General features: G+C 39.8%; 2 protein-coding genes across 6 annotated transcripts in view; one reads left to right on the top strand and one right to left on the bottom strand.

Moving 5' to 3' along the window:
* The first annotated feature begins 1,910 nt into the window (after positions 1 to 1,910).
* Positions 1,911 to 19,609, top strand: part of RALGPS2 (Ral GEF with PH domain and SH3 binding motif 2) — a 185,788-nt gene continuing 168,089 nt past the window's right edge. Inside the window, exon 1 of one of the 5 annotated variants that reach the window (XM_031013660.3) lies at positions 1,911 to 2,124. The gene's annotated coding sequence lies outside the window, so the exon portion shown is untranslated. Of the gene's footprint in view, positions 2,125 to 2,780; positions 2,903 to 14,566; positions 14,668 to 19,609 lie in introns of those variants that run through there. The other 4 variants (XM_031013656.3, XM_055366711.2, XM_055366705.2 and 1 more) reach the window with 4 other exon arrangements.
* On the bottom strand, positions 2,043 to 3,012 carry LOC129527780 (soluble scavenger receptor cysteine-rich domain-containing protein SSC5D). Its single transcript, XM_055366733.2, has one exon. It carries the CDS (start codon positions 2,910 to 2,912, stop codon positions 2,043 to 2,045), a length of 870 nt encoding a protein of 289 aa, XP_055222708.2. The 5' UTR covers positions 2,913 to 3,012.

The following is a 19,609-nucleotide window of genomic DNA, read 5'->3' as shown; positions in this document are numbered from 1 at the left end:
GCCACCATGCCCGGCCTATATACAAATTCTTAATCTTACCAAGTTCACAAATTTGAACTTAACACAACTCTTAAGGTTAATAAAAGTATTGTTTTATAAGTTATCAATGTGAGAAACAGATTTGGGGTAATTATTCAAACTCAAATTCAGTAGGCGTAAGAATTTAGTGTATCCATGGCCTTGCTCATGAGTCATATGTTTTTTTCTTTTCAAAGTCCAAGCGAAAACTTCACTGCTTTTACAATAAGCTGTGAAAATTATTGGCAGATGTAGGGACCCTGGCTCATTTATATCTATGAAACCCTAATTCAAGTTTCAAATAATTGTATGACATTTAACAACCTAAGAGTTCCGTTCCTCAGTTTTCATATTTCTTAAGAGCAGTTAATTATGTGTGATAATGGTATGTATGTTGCATGTATTATTGTTGGCATATAGCCAACGACATTTTCCTTAATCTCTTAGTAACACTTTAAGAAGACTAAACATTTACCCAACTCAATAACTGGAAGGGGTTTTTCCTCCAAGTGCTCATTCAGTTTGTTGTTGTTTATTTGGGACTTGAAGCAACTAACATCTATGGGAAAACTTTCTGTATACATAATGCACTTCCCTCCTTTTTACCAATCATCTTCCTTTTTCTTTTTTTGGACTCTTGTCATTTGAAATATTGGGTGGGGGGGAACGCTTTTTTTCTTCTTTTGATTGCTCTACTTCTTCTAGTGATTTCGTCATGATTCAAGACTTTCTTTGAAAGTAAAATGGAATAAAAATGAAACACTACGAACTTTGTTGCCTATCCTTGCTGTTTTTCTTTTTGACTTAACTTTGCGTTGGGGTGCTTTAAAGTAACCCTATTTGAGAGAAGGAGGTTGAAGGGCATTCTAGCGTCCCCAACTAGAGTAAAAAGGCTATGACACAAGGCAATCAAAGGAGGAAATAATTAGCATTCTTCAACGTTCAAGATTAATCAGTTCTGTTTAGCGGTTATTAAAGGGACGAAAGAAACCAAATGGGAATAGTGAATTATTGGTCCTTTCATGTTTTACACTTAATGCTGGTACATAGTATTCTTTCCACATTCTACTGCACATTGCCTAGAGAAAGAACTGCAGATCATCAAATAATTATCCATTTCCAAATGGTCTAATGACAGCAGATACAAAGGCGGCTCACTTAAAACCTTCCGTTAACAGTCACACTGCATCAAATGGTGCTAGCTTTAAGTAGGCCACCCATTTAGTAGACTCCGAAACAACACCTTTCCGCCCAATTTCTGTCATTTGCTCCTTAAGTCAAGGGTAGTACCCTGCGTAACATCTTACAAAGGCCTACTTCTAACACTTCCCGAATCTTAATGTGTGAGGATGTTGATCACCATAATTTATGACCTTATCTAAGGCAGTGGGGTGACTCTCCACATTTGGAGCCCCCTCATTTGTCCGCAGTGACTTCTAAAAACACCGCTGGCGTGGGCTGGATATTTGATCTTGGGGCCAAGTGCTTCCAGACTTTGTTCTCTGGCCTTAAAGGTGAAGAGCCCGGCGCTGAAGGCCACAGACATCACGGCGGATTTCACAGAGGGCCGCGTTCCGGGAGCGGGTGGCCAGGCGGTGGCGGACGCCCCACCTGTCCATCCTCCCACCCCTTCCCCCCCGTTGTTTGGCCGGTGGGAGCCCCTCCTTTCAGCAGGCGCCGGGCGGTGGAGTTGCGGATGGCTGCGCGCGCTGCGGGCACCGATCCCCGGCGGCAGTTGGGCTCCGCGGGGCCGAAAAGCTGCGGGCGGGAAGCGCGAGGTTAAGACCCTGACGGCTGCAGCTCTCAGGGCCCCCGCGAGCGCGCTCCGTTGGTGCGCGCGCGCGCGGCTCCGCCCCGCCCGCTTGGCGCGCGCCCCCGCCAGGTCCGCTCTCGTCCCCCACCCCTGGCGCGGACGGGGTGGTTCCAGCTCACTCTCCTCCCCCGAGCGGCAGCGGCGGCGGCGGCGGCTGCTGCTGCGGGTGCTGAATGAGAGACGGTGACTGTTCGGGTCGACGAGTGCTACTCTAGGCGGCGGCGGCCGTGGCGGTGAAGCGTGAGGCCGGCATCGTCTTTCCATCCTCTGAGGCGACGGCCGCGGCTGCACAGGTCGGTGGGCTCAGGCCGCGGGGCGGTGCGGGGAAGGGAGGGTGGGTACGCGGCGCCCCCCGGGCGGCGCGGGGAATGGCGGCGGCGGCGCTGCGGAGTGTGGCTCTCCCGGCCGTGGGCCCCGGGGCTGCTCGCCCTGCGCGCAGGGAGGGGGCTGCGGAGCTGGGGCTGAGGCTGAGGGAGAAGGGCGCTGGGGGGCGCGCCTCCCTCGGCCGCGGGTTCTCAGAGTCGGAGCGGCCGTGGGGTCCCCGCTCGGGGGCGCCGTCCTGAAGCCGGGGGCGCTGCGACCCCTTGAACCCGCCTCGCTCTCCCTCTCGGGTGGCGGAAGCCCCCAGCCTCCGCCCGCTCTGTTCTGGCGCCCAGCGGCGCCTCAGCCTCCCTTCAGGTGAGCGCGATCCCGGACCTCGGAGCCAGGACCAGCAGAAGCCGGGCCACACCCCCTCCCCTGGCCCTGGCGGCTGCGCCCAGAAGCCTGGCCGCAGAGTTGGCCGCCCGCGAACCCGCGGAGTCGCGGTCAGGGTGACCTGTTGCAGAGCGGCCCGCAGCCCGAGCGGCCCCCGCCAGCCCCGGCCCCGGAGGGGCTGCGTCCTGTGCTGGCCTCGGGCCGGGCGCGCGGGCCGGGTGTGGGGCAGGGGCCGCAGCCCCAGGTCGGCTTGCTCTACGGCCTGGAACCGGGCTCTAGAAAAAAAAGGAGATTCCGAACGTATCTCATCAAACACTTGCAAAGCCGGGAGATCTGTCTGCAAATATCCGGAATTCCATTGCAGTATCGGATTAGGTAGGCTCATAAACACCGTGCTTTTGAGGTGATTTGGAAGAAACGCGAGCCACGAGCGAGGAACTAATTTCTGGAAAATAGCCGTAAACCTGTGCGGAGCGAATTATTACCCCCCCCCCCCCCCCCCGCCCCAGCTTCCCCCCTCGAAGCTCTTTTCCTGTAGCTGTGTGTTGTGTAGACGCAGGCCAGTTTCAGTGTACGTGGGCGTGTTTGGGAAGAAGCTGCGAGCTGATAGGAGGTACCTAGTACAAATGTTAATTTGTTTGAGTTGGGAGGGGTAAGGGAGGAGGAAGAAAGGGCACCGATGTTAGCTGTGGAGGAGGGGCAATTGAAATACTAAATTTCTGTTAAAAAAAAAAAAACTCTAAAAGAAATATCTAATGCCTACTGTGTATTTAAGATCATAAAGTGGAATCACACAAGCAGCAGTTAATTGAGCTTTATCGTTTATGCTCCCTGGATTTTTTTCCCCAACACTTTAGTTGCTATAGAGGGCCTTGTTTTCTTACCAGTGTTCATGAGTTGACTTGGGTATTTTTCTGTGTCCACCTTTAGATCGATTCCTGTTCAAGTTTCTTTGAAGATGACCATCAGAATTTTAGGAAACTTTTCAGCCCGTGTTTTCAGAGTATCGTTGTTAGACAGATCATAGCTTGCTCATTATAAAGCCTGTTCCACTCAAGATCATTATGCTTGTACAAGTGCTATAGAACAAGTGCTATAGAATCGTACGCATAAGTGTATTACTCTTACGGCTAAATATCTTACTTTAGAATTATGAGGAAACTTCCAAAACTGAGCATCCAAACAGTATTATTTTAACAAAGATAACCTCTAACTCAAGCTTTGTAGGCATGAAGTTTATCATGTAGCTTCAAAGGTCTTTTGAGGCAGATCTAAATATCAAAATGTAAGGGCATTAATGCCATTTGGGATAAATAATTTCAGTGTATTTATTTTAAGCGTAGTTCATTTTTTCTTTTTAAAATTCAGCATAATTTTTGAACGGTAAGATGTGCGTTTTTTCCATTATATTCCACTTTTTTTTTTTTTTTTTTTTTCCCCTTTTAAGATAGGTTCTCCTTATTTGGCTCAGGCTGGTCTCAGACTCCTGAGCTCAAGCGATCCTCCCGCGTCAGGCTCCCAAGAAGCTGGAACTACAGGCACGCGCCACTGTGCGTTATTTCACTTTTCATTGAATTAAGGAATTTGACTTTTAGTAATACTTTGGGGCAGGACTCTGGAAATACTGTTTAGTTTGCCTAAATTTTTTCAGATTGCAGCATAAATTTGAAGATAACGCTTGCATTGTCAGAACACAACATGCTTTTCTAATATTTATTTGTAATACTAGAAAGAATACAACAAATTTTCCTGAGAGAAAACATAACTGAAAAACTGGCTTTGTGAGTCACATACATATGTGAGTAATATATTTTTGTGTGTGTTTTTAAATACCTGGTACGAGTCTTTTTATTACGTCATTAGAGTTCAGTGTAATGAATGATGGATGTATAGGTGAAATTGTCCTGTTGCAACTTAAAACACTTAAGCTTTTTCCAGAGACTCAGTTCATTCTGCACATGTTTATTGGGTACCTACTTGGTGCCAGTTAGTTCCGTAGAGGTTGGGGACACAACAGGGGAAGAGACAGGTCTGTGCCCTGATGGAGCTTAAATGATAAGTGGGCAAATATGTTTGTTTAAAAGTTTAAGAAGTAGAAACTCCTCTGATAACTTTTTGGTTAAGGATATTGTTTTTTTCTTTCTGAGAATTGTGGGAATTATTGCCTAGTGAACAAAAACATTAAGACAATTGTTTTTAAAATATGCCTATGTTTATATACTTTGGGTTTCTGGTTACCAAGTATACCAAAGATAAACATTCTACCTGAAGTCAGATGATGCGTAGTTTACATGTGGTTAGACAGCCTTATTCTTTTGGTTTATGTAGTTAAATGAATGTTTGCTGAAAATATTCTCTCTTGGCATTTATTTATAAGGGAATCTAAATTTCTTTTTTGGTCTAAAATTTTAAAATATCACCTTTTTATTTCTGGCTGACTGTGAGTGAACCAATTCCTTGATAATCTGCTTTTTCAGAAATTTTTAAATAACTTTTAAACCGTAAACCAACTATTAATTGAAATTTATTGAATCAAATTTGTTTTCTTTTGTGAGTTAAACTTTAAACCCATTTATTTTCTCCGAAAGTATGCTTTTTTTTTTTTTTTTGCTATGTAAAATAGACACATAGTTTGGGTTTACTTTTAATTTTAATGATACACAGTTTGAGAATAAGATATTGAGGTGTATCCATTTTTTGAATATGAGATATTTATTGTGTAACGACTGTGTTTGGAATAAAATTGTCACTTTAATATGAATACTTTTTTTTAAGTTAATTTTCAATGAAAGATAATTCAAATAGCTTGAAACTACCCCAGCCTGAGTGAAGTTCCTTGGAGAGGAAAATGAATGTATTGCATTACCCTGTAAATTGTTTCTTTAAATGTGTCTTAAATTTCCTATTGAATCCTTTTTAGTGAGAGAATAAAGATTGTGTGTGATAAATTTTAGTAACGTGGAATTAATCTGGAATCTTTTTTGGTTTAATGTCTTGAGCTTTTGATTTAGGAAAACTTTTAACTACATAATAGAAATAAAACACTGGAATTTAAAATGTGTTACATTTACCTATTCTATGGAAAGAAAAAAGTTTGAATATAAATTTACATAGTCACTTTACTAAGTAGCTAGTTAGGGATATGGGAAGGATCTATATATACATACAGTTATATGGATATAGCAGTGTTCATATGACTTAGCTTGAGGAGGCTTGGCAGTTTATTTCATTACAGAGAAACTTGGTACTGGCTTTTGAATAATACATTGCTTTGGAGTGGGAAAGACTTGAATCGCTCATCTTGAATTTAATTGATTTCTGTTATTTCACTTACATGACCTTTTTTTTTCAGAACAGATTTTCTTTAGTTTGATTTCCTTTTGTTGTTCTGGCAGAAGTGTTTTCTGAAAACCCTATTAAATAGCATCCCCCATCATACTCTGTGCCTTTGCCTTGCTTTATTTATTTTTACGTCATTGCTTTATCTGACATTAAAACGTACATTAGTTTATTATCTGCCTCCCTCTCTGATTGTAAGCTTCATGAGGACAAGGGCTTATTTTGTACACTGTTCTCTTCCTAGCACCTAGAAAAGTATCTGACACATAGTGATGCTCAGATATTTGTGGGGTATTGTTATTAAGTGATCAAAGGACCCCTGGTTTTGTTCCTTTTTTAAAAAAAGATTAATATTTGATTTATACAGCTGTGCAGTTAAAAAGAAGATTGTACTACAAGGGTTATACAGGTTGAGCATCCCAAATCTGAAAATCTGAAATCCAAAATGCTCCAAAATAATTAAACTTTTTGAGTGCCAGCATGACTCTCAAAGAAAATGTTCATTGGAGCAGTTGAGTTTTAAATATTTGGATTTGGGATGCCCAACTGGCAATGCAAGTCTTCCAAAATCTGACAAAATCTGAAATTCAACAAAATTTGAAATCTGAATTTTTCTGGCCCCAAGCCAGGTACTCAGATAACCTGTAATTAAAACTCCGGTCCTCTGCCTCATCTCTTCATGACTTTCCCTCCTATGTCCTGCTTTCAGAGCAACCATAGGTGTTTCTTCTATTTATTTACATATTTAAAAATTGTATACTTTTACTGTTTGTTTTTCAGTTTTATTATTTATTTATTTATTTTTTGAGACAGAGTATTGCTCTATCGCCCAGGCTGAAGTGCAGTGGTGCGATCTTGGCTCATTGCAGCCTCCACCTCTTGGGTTCAACTGATTCTCCTGCCTCAGCTTCCCAGGTAGCTGGGGTTACAGGCATGTGCCACCATGCCTGGCTAATTTTTGTATTTTTAGTAGAGATGGGTTTTCACCATGTTGGCCAGTCTGTGAACTCCTGACCTCAAGTGATCCACCCGTTCTCCCTGGCCTCCCTAAGTGCTGGGATTACAGGTGTGAGCCACCACGCCTGGCCCTGTTTTTCAGTTTTCCTGTTTTTCAATTTTAGATGTTGTCTATTGGCTTTCTTCTGTGGTAGATGAGTCTATGCTTTAGGATTCTTAGGCCACCTTGAAATTTCTTTCCCATGTCTTCCCAATATAGTCATGCTTTTGATTAAATCAGCATTCGTTGTTTACATTATTATGACTTTGTAAATATGTTTACAGTGGAACCTTACAGTGTACTATGATTATATTTCTTGGAGTTGATTTCTTTTTATTTCTTAGTTTCCTATTTGTCTCTAATTTTTTTTTCTACAAACTGTCCCAATGTCATCAAACATCAGGTAATTGATTGACCATTCAGTTTTTAAAAAAAAAAATGAAAATTATTCTTGAGCTATCTTCTTGCTCAAATCTGCACTTTTGCCCTCCACTTATGCTGTGTAGCTATAATTGTGACTTCCCTTCATCATGATTCTGATAATTCTGTTTTTTTTTTTTTTTTTCTGAGACAAGAGTTTTGCTCTTGTTGCCCAGGCTGGAGTGCAATGGCGTGATCTCGGCTCACCACAACCTCTGCTTCCCGGGTTTAAGCGATTCTCCTGCCTCAGCCACCCGAGTAGCTGGGATTACAGGCATGTGCCACCACACCCAGCTAATTTTGTATTTTTAGGAGAGACGGGGTTTCTCCATGTTGGTCAGGCCGGTCTCGAACTCCCAACCTCAAGTGATTCGCCCACCTCGGGCTCCCAGAGTGCTGGGATTATAGGCGTGAGCCACTGCGCCTGGCTGATTCTGAGAATTCTTTTTGCCATTTTCCTGTGTTGGAGCCTGTGATCTCTGGATCCATATCCTCCGCTTTCTTGATTTACTCCTTCGTTTTGGTGAAATGCATCCTTTGGTAACTTTCAAGAAAGAGTGAAGAGGTAAAATTTGTGAGATGTGTGTATTGCTGAAAATATTTTCCTTCTACCTTGACACCTGGTTGATAATATGGCAGGGATAGGTATAGAATTCCAAGGTAAAAATCATCTTCAAATTTAACAGATGATTATACTTTTCTAGTTGTTTTGGGTTTTTTTGGGTTTTTTTTTTTTGTTTTTTTTTTTTTGAGACAGAGTCTCCTCTGTCCCCCAGGCTGGAGAGCAGTGATATGATCTTGGCTCAGTGCACCCTCCACCTCCTGGGTTCAAGTGATCCTCCTGCCTCAGCCTCCTAAGTAGCTGGGATTACAAGCATGCGCCACCACACCCGGCTAATTTTTGTATTTTTAGTAGAGATGGCGTTTCACCACGTTGGCCAGACCAGTCTCAAACTCCTGACCTCAAGTGATCTGCCTACCTCGGCCTCTCAGAGTGCTGGGATTACAGGTGTGAGCCACTGTGCCTGGCCTGATTTTCTAGTTTGAAGTGGTTGTTGAAAAGTCTTATGCCATTCAAAATCTTCATCCTTCATATGTGACCTGGCCCTAAGATCTTTTGTCTTCAGTATATCTGCTATGTCCCTGATATTTTATGTATCTTGTATTGATTTTACTTTATTTCTTCTACACTGAATTTAGTGGGCGCTTTCAACCAGCAGTGTCCATGATTATATGGAGAGGAGATACGATCTAGTTTAGAGGTCAGCAGACTTTTTCTTTGAAGGTTAGGTAGTATTTTAGGCATTTTGGGCAATACAATCCATTACTGCTACTCAGCTTTGCTGTTGTCAAGTGAAATCAAGCATAAGCAGTGTGGGACTGTGGTTTGCTGACACCTGATCTTATACAAGCAGAAGGATTAGCCTTTGCTTCACCAGGAGTAGGGAGAGTTACTATAGAAATAGGAGAGAAGACAAAGTATATGGATAGACACATGATGGTGGTAGCTCGAGAACGTTCTCATGAGTGTTTCAATTTACCTTTGTGTATAGAGGCCAAGCTCATCATCTGAGAGTAAGGAAGAATGGGAATATGTATTAGAGGTTTGAGAAGGAATAATACATGACATAGTCACTTGTCAAAGAGTAAAAAAGTGAATAGAAGAGGGAGAGTATGATTGCCAGGCAGCAGTAAGGGCTCACTTGAGATACATGGTTCTGAATTTTATGTTCCTGATTTATTTTATTTATTTATTTATTTATTTATTTATTTATTTATTTATTTATTTGAGACAGAGTCTCACTCTGTCGCCTAGGCTGGAGTGCAGTGGCGCGATCTCGACTCGCTGCAACCTCCATCTCCTGGGTTCAGGTGGTTCTCCTGCCTCAGCCTCCCAAGTAGCTGGGACTACAGTTGCGTGCCACCACATCCGGCTAATTTTTTGTTTTTTTAGTAGAGACAGGGTTTCACCATGTTAGCCAGGATGGTCTCAGATCTCCTGACCTCGTGATCCTCCCATCTTGGCCTCCCAAAGTGCTGGGATTACATGGCACTCGGCCATGTTCCTGATTTTAATAGGAGTGCCTTTAATATTTCATCATTAATTATAATGCCTTACTATTGGTTTTGATAAATAACTTAAGACTTTTGGTAGATATGATTAAGAAATGCTTTGTCATACTAGTTTTCTAAGAGTTTTTTTTTTTTTTTTTAAATATACAATGTTGAATTCATCAAGTGCTTTTTCTTTGCAGGTAGAGATCATCTTTTCCATTAATCTGTTAATAGGATGTATTACATTAATAGATTATCTCCTGTTGAACCATCTTTGCATTCCTGAGTTAAACCCTATTTAGCTGTGGTGCATTTTTTCACCCACACTGCTGAATTTGACTTGCTGGTGTCTTAGAGTTCTTTAAGATCTACATTTATCAATGAGGTTTACATGGGTATATTTTGAATTCAAAGTTTCGCTGACTTCATGAAATCAGTTGTAAAGCTTTCTTTTTTTTCCCCCATTATCAGAAATAATTCTGTAACATACAGATTCTTTGTTCCTTGAAGGAACTATAGATTTAATGTGAAAGTTTCTAAAACAAAACATGGAAAAATATCTGTATGACCCTGTTGGAGGCAAAGGCTTTTTAAACCAGGATGCAAAAAGTACTAACCAGAAAAGAAAAGACTGTATTTCATTAAATAAGAACATCTATTCATTAAACAATACTATTAAGAGAAGGAAAAGGCAAGTAACACACTGGAAAAGGTGTTTGCAATACTTACATCTGTCAGAGGACTTATATAGAGAGTATATTTAAAAGTATGCAAACCAATACAAAAGAATCAGGCAACCCAGTTTTAAAACAAACGGACAATAGACTAGAACAGGTATTCAGAAAATGAATTGTTCAGATGGCCAAGGTTAAAAAGTACTGATACATAATTTTTAGAAAACTGCAAATTAAAACTATAATGTGATGCCACTACATACCCACCAGAATGGTGTTAGTTAAAAAATCTGAAATACAAAGTGTTGGCAAGAATGTAGAGCATTTGGAACCCTTATACATTTCAAGTGGGTTTGAAAATTGGTACAGCCACTTTGGAAAATTATTTGGCAGCATTTGCCTAAAACTGTATCAGTATATGCTCTGTGATCCACCAGTTTCATGTCTGGGGATAGACCTGATAGAAATCAGTATATATGTGCATCAGAGGACACGTACATTAGAAGAAAACATAGGGGTAAATCTTTATGACCTTGGAATAGGTAAAGGATTCTTACATATGACACCAAGTGACACCAAAAGCAGGAGCAACAAAACAAGCAAGAGGTAAATTGAACTTTAAAATTAATTTTTTTGTGCTTCAAAGGATGCCATCAAGAATGTGAAAAGACAATACACAGAATTGGAGAAAATATTTGCAAGTCATATCTAACAAGAAACTTGTAGTCAGAATGTATAAACACTCCTATAACTCAATAATAAAAAGACAACTCAATTTAAAAGCAGGCAAAGGAGCTGAATAGAAATTTCTCAAAGATAAACAAGTGGCCAATAAGCACATGAAAACATGCTCGACATTATTAGCTATCAGGAAAATGAAATCAAAACTGCAGTGAGATACCGCTTCACACCACTAGGATGACTTGAATGAAAAAGTTAGATAGCAAGTGTAGGCAAGGATGTTAAGAAATTGGGATCCTCATACACTTGTGGGAATGTAAATGGATGTGGCTTCTTTGGAAGACCATGTGGCACTTCTTCAAATAATTTAGCGTAGCGTTACCATATGACCCAGCAGTTCCTCTCCTAGAACAGCAGATAGAGGTAGAAAACAGATTAGTGGCTTAGGCCAGTAGCAGGGGTAAGGGGGTGGTAGCTAAAGGGTATGGATTTCTTTCTGAGATGATGAAAATGTTCTAAAATTGACCGTGTTGATGGTTGTACCTCTGTGAATATGCTATAAACCATTGACTTGTACATTTTAAATGGGTGAATTGTATGGTATGTGAATTATATCTCAGTAAAGCTGTTAAAGATAGGAAAAATAATCAGTGATGTGACAGTGTTGCCATAATATTTGAGAAGAGCAAGATGCAGAGGGATGTACCAAGTATTTGTATGAAGCAAACAGCTCCGAAACCTTTATGTCTGTATGTGTTTCGATGATTTTGTAAGGTGGAAAATGTTGCACACTAAATGTAAATGTTTGTTTTCTTGTTGGTCTAAAATAGGGAGAGGGAGAGAAAAAAGGGAAAAAATAACTAAAGGAGTTGATTTAGAAAAAGGATAGCATGTATAGCAAGATCTCAGTTATGTGAACTATAAATGTTAAAAATGTTGAGTAGTTGTGTGGTGGGATAGCAGATCTTTTTTTCTTTATTATTTTCTGGTTGTTTGATCCTTTTTATTTTATAATAGAAGTAGTTAAAATGAAATTAAGAGGCAATAAAATAAAAATAAGTTATGAAACCGCCAAAACCATAGCAAACAGGGCATGTCCATAGCAGCTTCGTAATCACTTCCAGCTGGAAACAACCCAAATGTCTGTCAACAACAACAAAAAAAGGGGATAAATAATTTGTGGTATAGCCTTATAGTGTAACACTGTACAGTACTGGAAAAGAATGAACTATGGCTATACTCAGCAAACATGGGTGACTATCACAGATAAAATGGTAAGCAAAAGAAACCAGGCACAAAAGAGTACGTACTCCATGAAGTCATACTCCATGACTTCATTTACATAAAGTTTCGGGCAAGGTCAAACTCATGTATGGTGATAGAAGCATGAGCATGGTGTGTAGGAGTTGGGGCTAGAAAGGTAAGAGGAACAACAAAGAGGGACCTTCTAGAGTGCTAGAAATGTCTATATTTTCTTTTTCTTTTCTTTTCTTTTCTTTTTTTTTTTTTTTTTTTTGATGCTGTAGCCCAGGCTGGAGTGCAGTGGCGTGATCTCAGCTCACTGCAACCTCTGCCTCCCAAGTCCTGCTTCAAGCAGTTCTCCTGCCTCAGCCTCCCGAGTAGCTGGGATTACAGGCACATGCCACCATGCCCAGCTAATTTTTGTATTTTTTTTTTTTTTTTTTTTAGTAGAGATGGGATTTCACCATATTTGATTGGTGGTTACATGGGTGTCTACATTGTAAAATTCATCACACAGAATACCTTAGATATATGTACATTATATTTGTACATGTATCTCAAAAGTAAAAAATGAAACCATAAAAAATAAAGATAAGCAAAAAAATTCTTGTACTTATTTAAAAGTATTTGTATATTTCTGGGGATAATTGTATTGCATTCAAAGATAGTTTCTACTATCATTTTTAATGGTAGCATTGTATTGTGTGAATGTATCATTATTTAAACTCTTGAGCATTTAGGTTGTTTTAGATAGTATAACAGTGATAGAGTTAACATCTTTTTTTATAGCTCTTCCTGTACTTATATAATTTCCTTTTGATGAATTCCTAAAAAGGGAGTTATTTGGAAGTTAAGTATGTTTGCATACTCGCTTATGGTGTACATGTTTGTTTCTCTATGCCCTTAATCACTTGGCAGTTAGCTTTAAAAATGTATATATGTTGATGTGTTATGTAATAAGTGCTCTGTGTTTTAATTTGTGGTTTTTTTTTTTTTTTTTTTTTCTGAGACAGAGTCTCACTGTGTCACCCAGCCTGGAGTGCAGTGGTGATCTCGGCTCACTGCAGCCTCCGCCTCCTGGGTTCAAGATTCTCCTGCCTCAGCTTCTCAAGTAGCTGGGATTACAGGTGCCTACCACCATGCCTGGCTAATTTTTGTATTTTCAGTAGAGTCAGAGCTTCACCATATTGGCCAGGCTGGTCTTGAACTCCTGACCTCAAGTGATCCAGCCACCTCGGCCTCCCAAAAGTGCTGGGATTAAAGATGTGAGCCACTACACCCAGCCTTAATTTGCATTTTAAACATTTTCAATGAAAGTACTGTTTTCATATGTGTGATATTATACTACTTTCTCCAATTTTCTCTTCACATCCTACCCATTCTTTTTGCTCAATCTTTTAAGTCTTTTAATGAAATAGTTATACAAAAAAGTGTATAGAGTCAGGCGCGGTGGCTCACACCTGTAATCTCAGCACTTTGGGAGGCCAAGGTGGGCGGATTGCTTGAGCCCAGGAGTTTAAGACCCAGCCTGGGCAATGTGGTGAAACCCTGTCTCTACAAAAAAATGCAAAAAATTAGCCAGGTATGGTGGTGTGTGCCTGTAGTCCCAGCTACTCAGGAGGCTGAGGCTGGAGAATTGGAGTCCGGGAGGTCAAGGGTGCAGTGGCCATGATCGAGCCACTGCACTCCAGCCTGGGCAACAGAAGGAGACCCCTGTCTTAAAAAACAAAACAAAAAGCATATGAAGAATAATGCAGTTAATCCCTAACTTAAGAAATTAACCAATGCAGTTGAAGCACCCTACTAGTTCACATTAATGTGTAAGAAGTCTTTATGTATTAAAAATATTAACTCTTTGTCTCTTGTTTTACTTTTCCTTGTTTTATCTTTTGTTACCCAACTTACTGTATTTCATTGAATCTAAAATGGCTTCAGTTGCAAGATGCACTATTTATGTACATCTAAAAATAAGAATATGGCATTTGAATTTAAGAGGCATCTTAATTTCAGAGATTTTAAAAGGTAAGAAAATGCACATCTAAGAATTGATGAAATACATGTATTTCACTGTCTTGCGCCTTTTTTCTTTTTGAGACGAAGTCTTGCTCTGTCGCCCAGGCTGAAGTGCCGGTGGCACGATCTTGGCTCACTGCAACCTCTGCCTCCCAGGTTCAAGCAATTCTCTGCCTCAGCCTCCCGAGTAGCTGGGATTACTGGCGCCTGCCACCACGCCTGGCTAATTTTTTTGTATTTTTAGTAGAGACGGGGTTTCACCATCTTGGCCAGGCTGGTCTTGAACTCCTGACCTCGTGATCCACCTGCCTCGGCTTCCCAAAGTGCTGGGATTACAGGCATGAGCCACCGCACCCAGCCAGCGCCACCTTTAATCAGATGATCAATCTCTTCTTTTGTTTCTGTTTCTGCTGTGAGTCCTAGAAAGCCTTTCTTATGTCAAAATATATTTTAAAATTCACCTATGTTTACTTCTAGTATTTTTATGGCTTAAATATTTTTCATTTTTAATTCATCTTATTTTAATGTAAGATCTAATTTTTGTCTTTTTACCCAAATGGTTAAACAATTGTCAGAAAGTTAAATGACATTAATGATTTTTTTTCCTTTCGAGATAGGATCTCATTCTCTCACCCAGACTGGATTCCAATGGCATGATCACAGCTCACTGCAGCCTTGACTTCCCAGACTTAAGTGATCCTCCTGCCTCAGCCTCCCAAGTAGGTGGGACTACGGGTGCACACCACCACACCTGGCTAATTTTTTTGTTTTTTTTGTAGAGACATAGTCTCTACTTTGTTGCCTAGGCTTGTTTCAAACTCCTGGGCTCAAGTAATCCTCTTGCCTCAGACTCCCAAAGTGCTGGGATTACAGTGTGAGCCACCACGCTTGACCACAATAATGATTTTTGAACAAGTAGTGATATGCTCAAATGTGCTGGCTAGGAACACAATATGGCTATAGATTTTGGTTAGGTCTAGTCAAAAATTATCAGTTTTATTTTCTAATAGATGGATATCTTTTTTTTTTTTTTTTTTTTTGAGTTAGAGTCTCACTCTGTCGCCCAGGCTGGAGTGCAGTGGCACGATCTTGGCTCACTGCAACATCCACCTCCCAGGTTCAAGGTACTCTCCTGTCTCAGCCTCCCAAATAGCTGGGATTACAGGCACATGCCACCATGCCCGGCTGATTTTTTGTGTTTTAGTAGAGACAGGGTTTCACCATGTTGCCCAGGCTGGTCTCAAACTCCTGAGCTTAGGCAGTCCACCCGCCTTGGCCTCCCAAAGTGCTAGGATTACAGGTGTGAGCCACTGCCGTCTGCTAATAGTTGTATATCTTATATTTGCATTGAAAGGAATGTGAATGTCAAAACTAAATTTCAATTTTTTGTTTCCTTAAATTTCTAATAAGTATCTACATGTTTTTGGGATCAGCCATATAATTTACTAAGTTAAAATTAAATAAATTTTTTAAGGATAGACAATGGTTATAATTCTTTGATGAAAGTCTGTATGAATCTGGGCAAGTTACTTAATTTGTTTAACATTCAGCTTTTTTATTTGTAATTGGGTATAATAGTGCCTTCTCATAGGATCATTGTAAGGATTTCTTTTACTCTTTCTTTCAGAATTTTGAAGATCAAGTGTAATTATAGCCCAGATTCTGTTGCATCTGTGGTTATTCTAGATCTCTAGGGTTACTGGAGTAAATTATTCGTTATACCTCTTCCAGTCCTGATTTAGATTTCCAGGATTTGTCTAGAACATTTTTTTGCCTTCTGGAATTAGCTTACATGACAAATCTGTATGTTGTCTGTTGCTTTTCTTAAGCTACACTTTTGTGTATGTGCTGAAATCTTTATAGATAGTTTAGGGGTTTGTAGGTGGGTGATTAGTAAGTTTTTTCTTTTTTTTGCAATTTTGATGTGCTGATATAGTTTTGTATGTTTTTGTAGTTTAGATCCTATCTCTTAAAGCTAGAGGGACAGGAATAAGTCTACTTAAAGAGCAACATTTTGAGGATATCTTACGGATAAGAAACTCTGCTTCTGACTTGCTTGTTTTGGCCACTGGCGTTTTTAAATGTTTTCTTGTAAGCACAGTACTTGAGAGTGTTATAAAAGTATTGTTGTTCATGTCTTCTTGGTCAGAGACAGTCTTATATGTGAAACCACAGTAAATAACATAAAACAATATGTTGTTTTGTGTCAGATTGAAGAGCATTAGCAGGTCACAGAAGAAGAGGCTCAGTGAGGACAGGAGTGGTGCTTAAGGAATGTGTTTCATTTATGTGGAAAGAACATACTGATTGTTGAAACAGCATGACTCAAGATGTGGCAACAAGAACTAGGTCTTGTTGGCACGATTTGAACGGTTTGTTTGGGATGTGGCGGGAAATACAGTACCTTTGATGAGGTGGGACTAAATATTCAGCCCTTAGAAATGAAGCAGGGGAAATTAGAATTGAAATGATAGTACATATTGTTATTCACTAACTTAGCATGTCACTCTATTTCCTTTCTTCAAGAGATCCAAAAGGTGACAGATAGAACTCATTGCCAAAAGGTTTTTAAAGATACCCACTTTGAAGGTTTGGACTTAAGGGAACAGGCAGTACTAATGAAGCCATCTGTGCTGCACTTGTTTATCTAAACAGTTTGGACAGCTGAACTGGCTGTAGGAATGAAGTCAACAAACCTAGCCACCTCATCTGCTTCATTCCAATATGGCCTAACCAGATATAGCTATAAGGATGAATAGGGTCATTGATACTACTTCTAACTCTGAACAGTATTTGAAATAATAGATAATAGTGGGTTTTCCTCCTCAGTTGTGGTACTCTTGAATGGAGTGTGGCAACCTTTGACTTAATAATCACTGGACCTGTATTTCATGTCTTGTGTGATGCTGTAAATTATATGATCCCCTTCGTAACAACCAAATTTTGTATTTATAACTACTCAACTACTATAACTAAGTAGATTAGAAATCCTGGCAAGACTTTTGAGTCCCAGAGTAGTAGTGATTTATCTGAGTCAGTATCCTAGATATGTCATTTATAATTCTGGCTTGCCCACAGTTCCTTTGGAGGAAATCTGCTTTTTCTACAGTACATTGCAGAAGAACAGAGCTCAATAGCTATTTTTTTAAACCATATAAAACTGTATTGCAGTGGATTGGTCCAGCAGTGGGCATTTGACCTAAGGGTTGCTAATCCATCAACCACCTGGGAAAATTTATATAGTCAGTTATAGAAAACATGGAGTTAATTTACCATTGAACCGTGGGAGCTGAAGCTGCAAAGATGTGTTGGTGTAGAGTCCTGTAAAACTAAAGTTTAAGGGAATGGAAAGTAGATGTAAGCAGAAGCTATGAATTACAGAAATGATAAAGGAGATGAGGAAGCCATTTGGTAACTGTAAAAGAGTAGGGCATGTGTGCTGAGAGAAGTGCAAAATTCTGAGAGAAACCATGTGGTTTGAGAGAGAGGTATGGAACATGAGAGTGAAGATTCTAGTTTCTGGCACCGTAGATACTGTTCTTCCTTTAGTACTTCTGTGGCTCCTGCCCTTCTTGAGACTACATTCATTCCTCCCCACCCCCAGGAAAGATTGTAGGCTTTGGTGTCAGACATTTGACATTAGAATTCTGGCTTTTTTACCAGCCCCTGCAACCTTGGGCAAATCGCTTAAACTCTCTGTCTCATTTCTCATCTGTAAAATGAGCATCATAACAATACTTTTTCTCACTGGGTTGATGTGAGGATTAAGTGAGAATGACACATGGAAAGCTTAGAACAATGCTAAGCGTATAACAAATGTTCAATAAATAGTATCATATATGTAATGATATTTGAGGTAATTTGATTTTTTTGCAACTAAGAGTCTAACTATAGTTAATCTCCTTACTGATTCACTTGGAGCAGAGTAACCTTGTGTGGGGGCTGTGTAAACAAGATAAGGTATAGGGAGTTAGAAAATATTGTCTTATACAGTGTGAATAATAATACATTGAGCATTTAATAGATGCTTGGTGTTCTAAGCATTTTACCTGTATTAACTCATTGGATGTTTCTGTTACTTTCATTGTAAAGATATAGAAACTGAGGCACAGAGAGGCTAACCAACTTGCCCAAGGTTATACAATATGTAACGGGCAGAAATAGAATTCAAACCCAGGTGGTCCAGTTATAGAGTTTTAATTTTTAAATATCTAATTCCTTTTCAATTCTTTCTTTTTAAATGAAGCTAAGGAGGAGGTCTCAGTTTGTTGTTACTATTTCTTTTATGTTTTTCTAGTACTTGCTTCTCTCCCATTTTGACAAAGACGTAGTATACCTCAGGTCTAGAAACTTAGGTGGGCAAGATGTGATTCTTGGTAAAGTTCCTGTACTGTACATGAAGTGGTATATCACCTGAAGGAAGACCATGGTAAGTTAAAGTTAAATACTATAAATCCTAACACAATCCTGTGAAACAATGAGTTGTAGCTAAGAAGCCAACAAAGGAGATAAAATGGAATTAGAAACTATACTCACTTATTCAGAAGAAAGCATAAAAAGAGAAAAAAATGGGACAAATGTAAAGCAAATAGCAAAATATAATAGACTTAAACCTAACCATATCAATAATCACATAAAATCTAGAAGACCTAAACACATTTAAGAAGCAGAAATGGGCTGGGCATGGTGGCTCACGCCTGTAATCCCAGCACTTTGGGAGGCCAAGGCGGGAGGATCATGAGGTCAGGAGATCAAGACCATCCTGGCCAACATGTTGAGACCCTGTCTCTACCAAAAATACAAAAATTAGCCGGGCATGGTGACGCACGCCTGTAGTCCCAGCTACTCAGGAGGCTGAGGCAGGAGAATTGCTTGAACCTGGGAGGCAGAGGTGGCAGTGAGCTGAGATCGTGCCACTGCACTCCAGCCTGGCAACAGAGCGAGATTCCGTCAAAAAAAGAAGCAGCAGAAATGGTGAGATTGGATTAAAAAAACAAGAGTTAACCATCTCCTGCCTGCAAGAAACCTACTTTAAATATTAAGACACAAATAGGCTAAAAGTAAAGGATGGAAAAAGATACACCATGCTCGCAATAGTCAAAAGAGCATTATGTGGCTATGTTAATATTGGACAAGACCCAAGCAAAGAGTATTTCCAGGGATAAAGGATGTCATTACAAAATGATAAAGAAGGCAGTTAATCAAGAGGATGTAATAGTTCTAAACATTTATGCCCCTAATAACAGAATTTCAAAATACTTGAAACAAAAACTGATAGTATTCAAGGGAGAAATTGTCATATCCACAATTTGTGTTGGATACTTACTCTTCTCTCAGTAAATGATAGAACAAGCAGACAGAAAATCATAGGGATATATAGTAGACTTGAACAATACTGTCAACCAATTTTACTTAATTAACATTTACAGAATCTCCACCCAACAATAACATATTATTCTCAGTTTACTCAAATGTCTACAGAACATTTTTCATGATGGACTATGTTTTGGGCCACAAAAAAGTCTCAGTAATTTAAAAGGGTTGAGATCCTTCAAAGTATGTTCTCTGATCACAGTGTAATTCAATTTGAAACTATTAACAAAATGGGGGAAAATCTAGTCTTTGGAAACTAAACAACACAATTTTAAATAATTTATGGTT

This window comes from Gorilla gorilla, chromosome 1 (assembly GCF_029281585.2).
Source record: "Gorilla gorilla gorilla isolate KB3781 chromosome 1, NHGRI_mGorGor1-v2.1_pri, whole genome shotgun sequence".
Taxonomy (NCBI): domain Eukaryota; kingdom Metazoa; phylum Chordata; class Mammalia; order Primates; family Hominidae; genus Gorilla; species Gorilla gorilla.
Note: the sequence above shows the minus strand (reverse complement) of the source record. Positions and strands in the feature narration are given on the sequence as shown.

Bases quoted from the DNA above. Each gene is read 5' to 3' on its own strand.
- LOC129527780 (XM_055366733.2), bottom strand. From the start codon at position 2,912: ATGAGCCTACCTAATCCGATACTGCAATGGAATTCCGGATATTTGCAG.